This window comes from Calonectris borealis, chromosome 3 (assembly GCF_964195595.1).
Source record: "Calonectris borealis chromosome 3, bCalBor7.hap1.2, whole genome shotgun sequence".
In the NCBI taxonomy this organism is placed as follows: Eukaryota; Metazoa; Chordata; class Aves; order Procellariiformes; family Procellariidae; genus Calonectris; species Calonectris borealis.
The window spans coordinates 89,140,756-89,154,335 of record NC_134314.1 but is presented as its reverse complement, the minus strand read 5'-3'; the positions used below and the strand labels follow the sequence as shown (position 1 = coordinate 89,154,335).

Genomic DNA, 13,580 nt, shown 5'->3' with positions numbered 1-13,580 from the left:
AAAGTCACATAATATTGCACCTATAAGGAAAAACAGCAAACATCAAAAAGTTGTGTGATAAGCTGATAGTTTATCACGTGTGTGCAAAAAACAGTGACGTATGAGATTCTGGGGTCTCTGGCGTGCTAAGTCATTGAAACAGCACAGTGGCTTTAACAAGAGGGTCCCACAAATAGTGTCCTCATATAAGCTTTGTAGTTCATGCAATATGTACCAGAATTTTTAAAAAAATTCAAAAAGGATTCTCAGGAGTGGAAGGGAAATCTGTGGAGCATTCAGCAGCATTTTGAACACAACATTCACAATACCTCTTGGTAGTAAGGCACTGCCTCATCTCTTCCTCCCCCAACTGCCAAACCACACGGGGATGGGGAATGAGCATGGAAAGGGTCATCAGCAGTTTTTCCAAGAATGGAGGTAACTGTAACTAGAGCTTATCCCATGCTGAGTAGCTACATGTCAGTTATACATGAAGTTAAGGTTTTCTATTTTTAGTTTGTTTCAAAATAAGAAGTTTTTAAAAAATCTGGACATTTCTGCATTTCATTTGAAAAACATGCCTTGCTACATCTACAACAGGAGCATTGTGTGGCCCTGCTTCGTATTTAAGTTGTATAAACACATGGATCCCTAGAACAGATTTTTCAGCCTACTTTCAAGATTATCTATATTCCCATTAGGCTCAATTAATCCAAACACGACTATATTTGATTTCAGACTGAGGCGGGCTTTTGTTCAAGATACACTGTTACACTTCCTGACCAGCAACAGGAAACAACTTTCAAGACTACCATTTAAAAATATCTCCTCCTCAAAAATTTTTACCTTTTTTGAGGTCCAAAGTGAAATGGGCTTTTACGTTTCTCCTTTGTTCTGATGCAATAAAAGTTTTTCTTCAAGAAAGCAAGCTTACTGTGACAGGGCAAACAAGGAACAGTACCAAGATCCCAAGATTTCTCCTTTGTTCTGATGCAATAAAAGTTTTTCTTCAAGAAAGCAAGCTTACTGTGACAGGGCAAACAAGGAACAGTACCAAGATACCCTTTAGGTATCATAAGGCAACTGAAAGGCTCTGGTCCAAGTTTTGACTTCTAGTTCCTGCACCGTGCTATCACCCTTTGAGAGACTATTGCAACTCTACAGCCCAGTCACAACAGAGCAGTTTTATTCAGAAGAGCAGGTTTATTTATGGAGTCGTCAGGCCAAAGCTGAGGTCAGGAGTCCCAGACATTTTCTCCATGTAGAAACCAACATAGATAGGAACAAGGTTCAGTACAATACCCCTTGACCTGCTAGAGCTTCACAGAGACACCAGGGAGACAAGCAACAGAAGGTCCTTCCCTCGGTTCTTTGGCAGCATCAGCACCGGTATATACTTCTCCCTTAACTGGAGGTGGCACACTCCTACATTGTGCTTGGAGGACACAAGGCAAGAGGCTAATACACCTTAGACTGCGATGGCCCAAAAATGCAGTGCTTTTTATGACAAAGATCCAAACTGGAGGCAAAAGTTCTGTCCCATGGGAATCCTGACATATCATAAGTTCTCTTGCAGCGATGTCCCGACAAATGACAATTCACAGAAGTTGCAGCCGTTTTAGCTGGCTTTGAAATATGTCAGCTATAGATCATGAAACATAACAGTCAAGTATTGAGACAACTGATAAGTCTCCTGGCTTTCCAAAAGATTGAGAGTCACTGTGGCCTTCAGACACTTCTCCATGGCTCAATGCCAGCTGTAGGCCAGTCAAGTGAGTATCCCTATTGGACTAATAGTGCCTGAGAACAGAAAAATTATGAGCTCCCAGTATTCCACTCCTGATGTTTCTCAAGTAATTACAACCAAAAGTTCCCATGGATGCCTTGACATTTCCTCCATACTATAGTATTTTATTTAATTGGGTTTTTTTCCTGATGATGGATGACTTTTATATCTGAGCCTCATCCGAGGTTTGCTTTGCTTGTTAGGGAACTTAGAGTGAAATACTGTGGAACATTATTCAAATTCCAAGAGAATATTTTCTACTTTTCTACTTCCAGCTTCAGCTTCATATTAGCAAATTTCCCTGGCTGTGTAATGATTTCTTACTTACTGACCATGAAAACATTGTATGTGACACACGTTCAAAAAAAAACAGGCACAGCTGGTAGTCACCACTCCGTGTGCCACTTACAATCAGAAAAAGCAAAAGTTTAGAATTTATATGCCTGGTAGGAATGACTGTTTCATATTGTAAACAGTGCACCATGTTAATGAGTTTGACAACCACTGCCTTCTACTTCGTATTTTGTAATACGCATACATGTGGGTTCTTACGCTTCTTACCCCAACTTTACAAAAACGCAAACAGACACATAAGATGCAAAACACAAGTTAATGAGAGATCCACATTTTGAAAACAAGTTGTGGATTTTCTTGTTAAAAGGTCAAGCAGTGAACAAGTGACTTGGATTTGCTGCTTGAACTGTCAGCAGATGATATAACTCGAAGTGCAGAACAAAACTGACTTATATAAGTGATATTAATCTAATTATGCAATACCCCAAACTAAATCAGGCATTTTTGTCTTGCTTACTACAGTTTAAAAATAAACAGCCTAAACATGAGATCTCTGCTGGGCCAAGCATACCCAAGAATTCACACCATAAGCTAGAAACTAACAGAGTTCTACTTAAAATGCTGTGATTTACACTAGGGATTTTGAGTAAATTTAATTAGTTTCCTACATTTGAGCAGAGTATATTAAGAGCAAATGAATTCTCTCAGCATAAACAGTGAAACAATGAAGAACAAATGAGTTAAGCCATCTTCATAAATCAATTCATGCTAAAATATGTGCTAATCCCAATCTGCACTCCGGTTAGATATTACCATATGAGTACATTCAGCAATTTTAATTTAAACTGCCTGCAGTTAAACAGAAAAGGGCAGCAAATCAAGACCACTGTCATCATTCACATTTGCTATTGCAGCATCACATCTGTAAAGAAAAAATGGCAGAGCTGCCCCAAACAACGTTCACTGGGTCTTCTGAAATACTACCATTAATCCTCTTACACTATTCACTTATTGTGTGACACTGATTGAACATATGCAGTCCTCATGTTTGCGAGGAGACATAGAGAGGAAAATCTTCTTTCCAGATTTACAGAGTCCAAGAACTTTGTAAGTTTTCCATTCACCTTTAAAATAAAATAGAATCATGTGGAATTCCTAATAGTTGGCTCTCTAAAGGGTAGGAAGTTAATCTGAATATGCCTGAGGCGTTCACTCAAAAGTTCACTCCATGTTTTGAAATTCAGATCTCTCACTAGAGTGGATTGAAAGTGCCGTAAAAACAGCTTATTCTCTTGCTATTTCATTACTTCCACGACTCTTCCCAAGTCAATCTTCTAATTATTGAAAAGCATTAAAAGACAAGGATTATTTCAACTTCTTCAGTTACATAAGGATTCAAGTGGGCTAAAAAGATTATGTTCTGCAAAGAGCATATTTCTGCACAAAAAAAATATTTCTGTTGTTGATAATGGATATTTCACTTATTAGCTGCTATGCCCATTTAACAAACCATTTTCACTAAGAAATTAATAAAGATAGCCAGAAGATGTTTTTAATGAAACTTTATCTCATCGAGATTTTTTGAAACATTGGCTGAATATTCAACAGAAAGGGTGTTCCAAGGCTGAGTTTAGACCCTCAGGTCAATTCAACGGCATGACAGGGCCAGAAACTGAAATGAGAAACCTTAACTTTTCAGTCTGAAAGTGGAAATCTTGACAATTCCCCTAGATGGAAGTACAATTCAATTAAGAAGCCTGAAGGTTGCCCGCCAAACAGAACTATCCACCTCCTGTTAGGTCTACAATTAATTGCCTATCTCAGAAAATTACTTGGATGGGCCCTTCTCATTCAGGGATACACCCCTCTAAAAATGTCACTAAATCAGGTATTATTCTGAGAACGCAAGAGTTGAAGAGATATTTTACAGAAGAGGGTAGAAGTATCATCCCCATCTTACAGACAAATGCATACAGGTGGATTAGACAACATTTTCATGGTAACTCAGCAAGTTTGTGATAGATCTATATCTATCACAAACACGCCATGTTTCGACGTGTGCTATAGACTGTCAACCCCACTTCTTCGCTATAGAATCATCTCCTTTGAAAGAAATTATGTTTCCAGAGAAGGAAAATCTGAGAAATCTCTCTTACCTGGCAAAAAATGATGCTGCCACCGAGGTGCCTGTGGATACTTCACTGGCAACATATGTGCTCTGGGAAGCAGGGAAGCTGTACAAGGAAGGTTTATCTGCATTGTAGCGGTTCAATGCTGCTTCAGTCAGGCCCTCTCGACTAGTCTCTGTCATAAGCTGAGATATCTGAAGACAGAAAAAAACAAAAGTGTCATCAGCTAAAGCTCACTAGCTGACCCCTCCTCATCTAGAAGTGCCTCTGGGTTGCAGATGGAGTAAGAGAGGCATTTCATTCACTACATCTTTGCTGCTCTGTGAACAAGCTTATTGCTTCTGTCACGCTAATCTACAGTACTTTGGCTCAGCTCTAACCTTGTCTGTATTAAAACTAATGGGATAAATTCATCCCGTCACTAGAAACGTCAATAGTGTCTATGGCTTTCCATCCATATGGAAAAGAAAAAGTAAACCATAATCCTTGCTCGGTTTTACCTCAGGGTATAAGAGAGACAGCTTAGATATGTACAAGATATTTATATTTTACTTCAGGGGAAAAAAATACATTTGTTTGCCTTTATAAAATAATACAGCACTAGTGTATTAAGCTTTTCTGTTGACCTTTCTCCAGAAAAGCCAGCATGCAGCATAGGAAGGAGTCCCTTGGGATCCTAGAATATATACCATCTCTCTGGAAAACTGGAATCATTACCGCTCACTTTCATTGGCTTTCTTAAAAGGTTTTAAACATCCCGTGATTTCATTCTTCTGATGGCCCATTTAACATTTTTTCCCGTTAGGAAGCCTCATCTCAGCCTTTCATTGTCTGGGAAAAGAAATGGAGTTCAGTCAGATTTGACCCAGCCCTCCTCAAATTAACTGAAAGATCTTGATTGACTTCGGAGAAAGCTGGGTCGGCCCTATCGAAGCGCCTCCAAAAAACTTTTATTTCAGTTTCTTGACTATTACTTCTGCACGAATTTACAATGGTGTGATGTCATCTATTGTACTTCATGCAATTCCTAACAACTTCCCTTTCCTCTTTCCTTCATTTCAACCACAAATAGTTTTTGTTCACCAATGCGCTGTCACAAAATTGCAACATATGCCTAAAAAGAATCCTCCCAGATTATTGCTAGCAATCGTCCAAGGCATTGCTTCCTTCCCCCTGCAAAAAGTTTGCAAGAACCAGCCTCTCACCTGTTTGATTTCAGTTCTCATGCTTATCCTTATCACCACAGTAACAACAGAACATCCTTGCGAGGCACACGAGAAAAGTACTTGAGATCATCCTGTAGTTCTTTTTCCGCTTAGGCTTGCTTTTTTCCAGCTGTTAAACATTTCAGTTATTAAAGGCAAAGTTGAAGAACTGTGATTTGTGTTTGGGAGGGGAAAAGACATGTGATATGGCAACATTTTTTAGACCAACTATCAAGCCATCTCTGTTTCTTTTATAGAGGATTGCTACCCATTCTACTATGGCTGAGAAGATAATCTAACAGTTTATCCTTATTTTACATATTTTTTAGGCCAATCAACTGTAACAGGAATGCTAAACTAGCCACTCTATGCTATGAGGAACCAGTAAAAATTGCTGAAAATGCCCCTATCATGTCAGTCACAGACTGAGCCTTTCTAATTTACTGATTCACTATATTGAATGAGCAGTGCTCTCAGAAGGCTGTAGCTGAAATCCTGGACTTAAATCATCTCATACTACTATTAAAACACAAGAATTTAGGCCGGCTGCCAGGATACCTCCCTACATTTCCAGCATGCAGGCAAACACACATTTGTTCTTCAGTGTTCTGCTAACCTAAGTATGTCCACTTGGGGCATCCAATACACTTGAATGCACTAAACAATTTCCTCAAATTTTACATAATTTTTGCTAAGTCAGTTATTTATATTTGCAGTGAACTAGCACAAGATTCTTCCCTATCCCCTCAAATTATCCTGAAACCAATTTAATCATCTACCACATTGGGAACTGCTAAGCAGACAGATTTAAAAAGCTCTCCCTTCAGACCAGAGTACACTTACGAACCTAAGCTCATCTTAGTCCATCCAATTCATATATCTGAAATTAGGGATGGACCATCATTAACCAATTGCCATTGCTGACAGCATCACCAGGAAGTGCTACTCACTTCCATGGCAACCTGATAGCAGTTACGAAGTTGATGAGTTGACTTATCTCAACGGCAATCTCAATTGCAATCATAATCTCCCCATCTTCTGCCAAATAAAGATTTGCAGCTCCAAATACGAATTTCCACAGCCAGAGCAGCACATTTCTATTGGTGTCAGATACGCTAAAGTTGCAAGATGGTAAGGCTTGAGAGAGGCATTTCAGCCAACTGCAAAACAGGAACGGATTTGTGCATCTCAGTGTTTGGGACATCCAGAAAACATCCATCATGACGTGGGCATAAAAGCAGTAACTAAGTGGTTTCTGCAATTATAGGGACTTTCAGGTGATCCATGCCCATATCCACAAGTCCTATTAATATGAACAGCACAGAGCAAACAGCAATAAAAAGCCTCAAACTGATTGTGGACACTTCCTGAAAGGTATTACTCTCAAGCTTCCTCAAAAGCTGATGCTTGGTTCATGAGCTTTTGAATAACTAGTTCTTAAATACAAGCACTCCAAAATTATCAAATACTCACTCACCAGAGAGACATGAGATTCTTTTAGAAAGATACAAATATAAACCACTCGCCCTCACCTATGCACTCAGAGAGAAATAGATATCAGAGAGAAATAGATATTAGTCAGCAAATGGAATGTTAATGCTTTTTAATAAATGGGGATGAAGATCTTATAAAGCCTGTATTTAGGTCACGTTTTCTTATAGTAAAATGCAAAGGAACTGAATAAGAAGCTGGAAATAATCAAACATATTTACAAATTCTGTATTTGTGGAGTACCACACTAACCATAGGACAGAGAGAGAAGAGAGATAAATAAAATTCATTTTAGCAATTGCATATACTATGGACAAATGCAGAATGGGGTTGTTTCTATATAAATCTAGGCTTTTCAGTAGTACTGCTATGGTATCATGTGTCCTACACAACAGTCCAAGTACTACAGGGATGGTCAGCTGCTCAAACTGGGAGCTGCAAAACATCTGTGTGGTACTGACCACCAGAGCTTGCTGGAGAGGCAGCAGCTCTCCTTCCTGTTGGTTCACACAGCTTGCTTTGTTGCAGAAAACGGGAAGCTACTGTTGACATTGATATTGACGTATTATCTGTGAAAAGCAGCATTCCAGTGTAAACATGAATGCTGTCAGAGAGCATTCTCTCTCTGTCAGAGAGCCCTCCCACAGCTGCCCTGGATGGACACTCATAATGGGGCATGTTGGGCTTCTTGAGCTCCTTCTCGGTCCTAAGGGTCCAGCACCACCGCCTGGTTTCCTTACCCACGCTGGCACACTTCCTGGGCAAAAACCCATTTCCCAGCGTGAGCTCTCTCAGAACTAAACTCCCAAATGCACATACTGTCTGTCCTTGCGATCCATTGATCTACTGTCTGCCCTCAGCAGGGCACTTGTTAGTTGACAGTGTATTACAGGGTTACCAAAATGGAAACAGGTTTACCTAACACAAGACATAGACAAATTAAGACAAAATAAGAACTGGCTTAAGCCATGGTCCAGGAATGGTTTCCAGTTTTAGCACTTGATTACTTTGTCTGCCAGAGTGGGATTTTTCAACAGTGAAATGTCTCCAGAAGCAATGAAAGCTGAAATATTTCCCTGAATTTCAAACATTCTACTGTTCCTTATATGGGAAGCCTGCAACACCACTTGATGTTATACAGGTCAAAGCCCACAGAAGTACCGTGTGATACTGATGTTCTGCTTGAGTTTTGAGTGTTGCAGTATCACAAGTTACTTCTGTGGGCTCACTCTCACTCTGTTGCTATCTTTTCCTTATATCAAAGCAAGAACAGGATAACAAACTAGAACTTGATGTTTAATTATGGAATTGTTCCTTTGGTCATGCAGCCAGTGGAGATGAAGGGCAAAGACAGTGCTATGCCAAATTCTGGGCCAGGCTTGGAGACTTTTTTGTGTCCAGTACTTACCAGAGTATTGTTTATACTGCACAAATTTGTACATCTGGGTCAATCGACAGGCAGAGTACCCCACTAGACACCTAGACATGCGTCCACAATATTTGACTAATAAATCCTCATTTATTCCCAGAGTTCAAAACATATACATAAAGTAGTGGGCAGAAAGAAGTCCAGATAATTCATACATCCAGAGACTACTGACTTCGAGTCAGTTCTATTGCATTTCTTTCTTTTGCCTCATAGATTGGAGAGTATAGAAATCATTTAAACTATTATACCGAACTGAAGAGTGGGCTTTGGAGGTAATCTTACCATCTCATTTACTTTGTCCTCAGGTCACAGTACCAAATTATCCCTTTCTCCTCTGACATTGCTCACTGAAGTTCACACATACACAGCTTGAGTAAATGCACCCAGCATATATCAGGCATTTAAGGAAAAACACTCATAGAACAGACTTTTCCAAAGCTCTCAGAGAACTACTTTTTTTTACCATCCCAGTTCAAAAGACAGTTGAAAAATCACATTTTGAACATTAACAAACTTGGGCTCTTTTTTCCTCCCCCCCTCCCTTCCCGTCCGTCGTCCGTCCCCCCCCCCCAAATGTATGCCTGACAAGTACAGTTCACGTAAATCTGCCTCTTCAGTGTCACTGTCTCGCTCACTAGATAGTGTTTCTGGATTTAACGGGGAAAAGAAGAATAGATTCCTCGATTCTCTTTCCCTTCTCTTCTGTGAGTACCCACATACCATATACATGAGGTTTAAGATAAGTTAATAGGATATATTTTGAGAAATTCCTTTATTGAATTGTTGGCAGCACATCACTGCCTGGATAAGCAACAAAAAGACAAAGCATGGAACAACGCAACCTTTCATGCTTCAATAAAAACCTTTTAAGTGCACATGGAACGAGACAGATGTCCTTCCCAAGGCCCCATTTTTTTCTCCTGTCTCATAAAAGCAAGGCATCCATTAACCTCCTCTTTCACTGCTTTCCGACAGTATACAGCAAGAGCTGGAGATAAGTCATGATTAAAATACTCTACTTCATAGGAGAAAGATGGCTCTGCAGTTAAACCACAGGTGTCAGTCAGGCTAGATTCTCTTCCTTTTCCAATTAGTCACTGGGTGCATAAGACTTGCCATCATGCAGTATGAGGTTAATTATATTTACGTAAGGGCATTTTACAGCCAAGATCGTTAATGTTTCTAACGCTCTTAACTGAGGACTCCCAACTGAAATTACTGTACAAATGGAAGTTAGCATTTATGAAAGATTTGAAACACTCTTTGCTCTGGAGGTAGTGAAGCATTCAGGAACATCCCCAAAAACTAGTTAACGTCAATGACTGATGAATGAACTGGATGCAGATATGTATGAAATGTATCCATGTCTGAAGCCAAATTAAAGATACAAATCTGTGTCCAAATTCACTGTAAAGCAATCCTCAGTGTCCAGAGATCTTAAATCTCAGGAGAGAAGCTCACTAGGTACAAGAAACTGAAGGTAGAAAGCTCTCTTTCATAAACACACACACACTCATGAATGACTTCTTTGGCAGTCCACTCTCGATTCAGAGCAGCATTGAATTTTCTGCCCAATAAATACTGACGAAATTACTTCCTGACTTATTTTAGACAGCAAATGTCTACTTTAACCAAGAAAAAGCTTCTTCTGAAAGATACCCCCCCTCTTTAAAGGATGAGTTGAGGGAAGCTCTAAAGGATACCTCTCTCAAAGCTTTAGCACACCAAAAACATCATAAATTCTTATAAACCTGCTTCGAACACAAACTTAGCAGCTTTATTTCAAGTTTTCCATTACGCACAATCAGGTGTTCCGACTCTTCTAAAATATTAATCTTTTACTTTCTGTCCAACTCCTTTTGGCTCCTCAGTTTACTCTCAGTCATAACAAGATAAAGTTACTCTTCCTGTTTGGCTCAAGGACCCTAGTTTCTGGTCTATGGGAGTGATGAAACAAGCACTGGGAGAGGCATCTCACAATATATCATTCACATGTGTCTTTCTTCCGACACATGTATAGAATACCAAATCCTTCCTGAAAACTACATGACCCTATTTTTCCTGGGCTTGACCTACTCTTACCAATTCTTACAGGTTGAGGCAAGAACTCTAATTTACAAATTAATTTTGAAAACTCAAAGAATTTTCCACTTTCTTTAGTATATAAGAGCTCACTGTCTGATGTGATAGTGTGGTAGATTGCAGAACAAGATAAAAATCTTAAGTCTTCACAACCTTGCCAGCCACTACAAATTTCAGAGGAATTACAGTAACTTGCCTATAGGAAGCAGCATCAGAAAACAAACGAAGCAAGAGCTGACACTTCTTGAGTCTCTTCAGCAGAAGAGAGTTTAATGAAGGGAATATCAAAGTCCTACTTCACCTAGAGAAGGCATCTCTCAACAAGAGAATGTATCAATAAGTAGTAGGTCCTCTTCCTATAACTTGGCTACTTTATCTGACCCCCTCTGGAAATACTGACTTTATCCCTTTTGCCTAACATGCAAGTTATGCATTAAGTTCTGTGCAGTAACAAAAAAGTGCAGCAAAAATTTATTTATGGTAGCATTCAAAGGACAAGGTGACAGCTCGGATCCACTGTGCTGAGTGCCAAAAAGAAAAAGAGAAATGTGGATAATTTGACATTTACTATATTTCATTTTCATAATTTTGGAGTGTTGTTGGGAGAGATTAGCATATGAAAATAGAAAGGGAAATACTTAAGAGTCAGTTTCAAATGTCATTGTTAAATACAGCTTCAAATGCTTTGAGGTAAATCTGGTAGAGAGTTTACTGAACTGCCAGTAAACTGAAGTAGGGGTTTGGGGGCAGAGGGGTAGAGGGAAAGAGGAATCTCATGCTGCCCACACAACTATCAAGTGAATTTTAATGCATCCTTCACAGGGCAAAAAGGAACAATTACACCATTCAATCAGAGCCACTTGAAAGTGGTGAGGATTTGCTAAGTCAGTCATCTATAATATACCACAAAGTAACAAGGACATACTCTGCATCTGTCACAAATCAGTCACTGCAGCAGAGGTGACATTTAAGGAATTATTCAGGACAATTTTGTCCTTTAGAAGAAATAATTTTGGAATGGTAGCCTGTTCTTGTAGCTAAAGGCACTGGCATAGTCATAGCATCTTGCCATTTGATTATGACCTTTTCCCTCATAGCAGAATACTAAGCTGCTATAGGTCGAGATCACTGCAACCGCTGATACAGACACTGTGTGAGCAAGAGCAACACAGCAATTCCTGATAGTCCTTTCCTGTCAAAAGAATATGTTCTGCAAGGAACAGGCTGAAAAAGGACATGCATAATGTCTGCTGCATTCAGTCTCTTTCTTGGATGTAGACATACCGAATACTGCTTAGCAAAGGCAACTCACTATTCTTTGCGAATACTGAAACTCTAGGGAGGGTCCTTGGGTGTGCTTTGCTGCTGCTTTATTCAAATTTGCAAATCTGAAACAAAATCTGAAATATTGATCTAGCAGAAGGGGCTACCATAATACAGATTTTGTATTGAAACAAAAAACAGTACACCTTTAGAGTGAGTGAGGTTTTTCAAAGGGATAATCACTGGGATGGCAAGAATGCTGATTATGCTTTGCATTTAACAAGGAAGAGTCAGACTGTATAAACTATTTTTACTTAAACATTATTTAGTTACCATCACAGAACCTAGAGCTTAATTACAACCTCCAGCTTCCTACTGTCCAAAAGAAAGATGACCTTTGACTGTTACAGACACATCCCATATCCCTCTATAAACAAGATAGCTGTCTAACACTGATCCAGTGCAATCCTCAGCAGAGATGAAATCCCAATTTGTGCAGACATGGGCACATCAAAACTGCTATGATACAGTTAGTTCCATTTCACAATCAAGAGCCCATGCCATTAAATGAAATGTTTTACAACAAATCACTTAATCTTAAGAACAGCTACTTAGAAGCTGATCCAACAGCTGATCAGAGATCCAAATAGTGATGGATTTCTCTACTGTAAGACATTTTCCTCTGATTCTTCCTCCTGAGTTCTGCCTTACGAAACAGTGTTTTTTAAATTTATGTTGTATTTTCCATTGTAAATAATGACACTATTTTCTCAGCCATCCAGTATTCTCCCTCTTACTTTCGCCTATTCACTCAGTGCACATTCGTGCCTTAGCTTTTGAACTGAAAAGCAAAGCAAAACAAGCAAAAAAAAAATCAAAAACATACAGAGCAACAGTATTGCCTCAAAATCTGTGAGTTACTTATTGAGTACACTCTCCTCAAAAACAATACCAAATAAGAATTGCATTGGCAACAATGAAAGCTTTATTATAAAACAGGAAATCTGCTCTATTAAGCCTGTGACAATGGTTCATTTGCTTGATCAGCAAATTCCCATACAGACCATAACTTGGTAAACATAAATTGATGCACATTCCCAAGCAACCTCCACCACCGGGACGCGAAGGATATAGGCTCATTTTGATCTGGCTTAGCAATGAATTCACTTTTCTCAGTTTGCCAACGCCCTCCTGAATTAAGTAATCCATGGAAGGAATAGTTAGTACTCTATCTACATCAAAAGGAATCAGTATATTGAGTCTGAAATGGTATTGATCAAGCCTGCTTCTTGCTCTCTCATTTTGTGCTGATATATTTATTACGCAGAAAGGCAAACAAAGAAGTGGAAAAATACGAGAGGAGCAGAAATTATGTGATCTGAAGCATTCAGGACAGCAAATATCTACCTAGAGTGAACTTACCATTGTACAGAAGTTGTAGATTGTAGTCTGCAGCGCTCCTTTAGCCTGAGTGACATAGCCTGCAAATTTTATTTATTGGATACTACTTCATTATTAAACTGTTTTCTGAAAGGTAAAGGCCCTACCTCGTTACAGAAACACAATAGCTATCATAACTCACCTTCTTCAACACCCTCAGTGTTTTCTGATGTCCATTCAGGGTCACGCCAGCCTCTCCTATTCCTCCCCAAAGATGTCACAGGCAGGACACCTGCCCTGAGGTGCAGGTCTGCTCACCCTCCATACCCCAGAGCTCTCCCAGTAAAGCAGACTCCCCATGGGCAGGCCCCTGTGAGCTATTCCTTGTGAGTAAAGCAGTAAAGCACCATCACCTAGACCCAAATATGCCTCTCATTCATGAAGCTCCACCAGCCAAGTCTCTGCGGGCAGAACAGCAATGTAAGGTTTCCCAGCTGGCATACTCCCATACTTACTCCGCAAATTAAAAATAGGAACAGCAG

At 39.5% G+C, this 13,580-nt stretch overlaps 1 protein-coding gene across 1 annotated transcript in view; it reads right to left on the bottom strand.

The window, feature by feature from the left end:
- Positions 1-13,580, bottom strand: part of KIF26B (kinesin family member 26B) — a 304,053-nt gene that overhangs the window by 176,783 nt on the left and 113,690 nt on the right. The window contains exon 4 of the mRNA XM_075146579.1: positions 4,216-4,382. Within this exon, the coding sequence (XP_075002680.1) occupies positions 4,216-4,382 (167 nt within the window). The remainder of the gene's footprint in view (positions 1-4,215; positions 4,383-13,580) is intronic.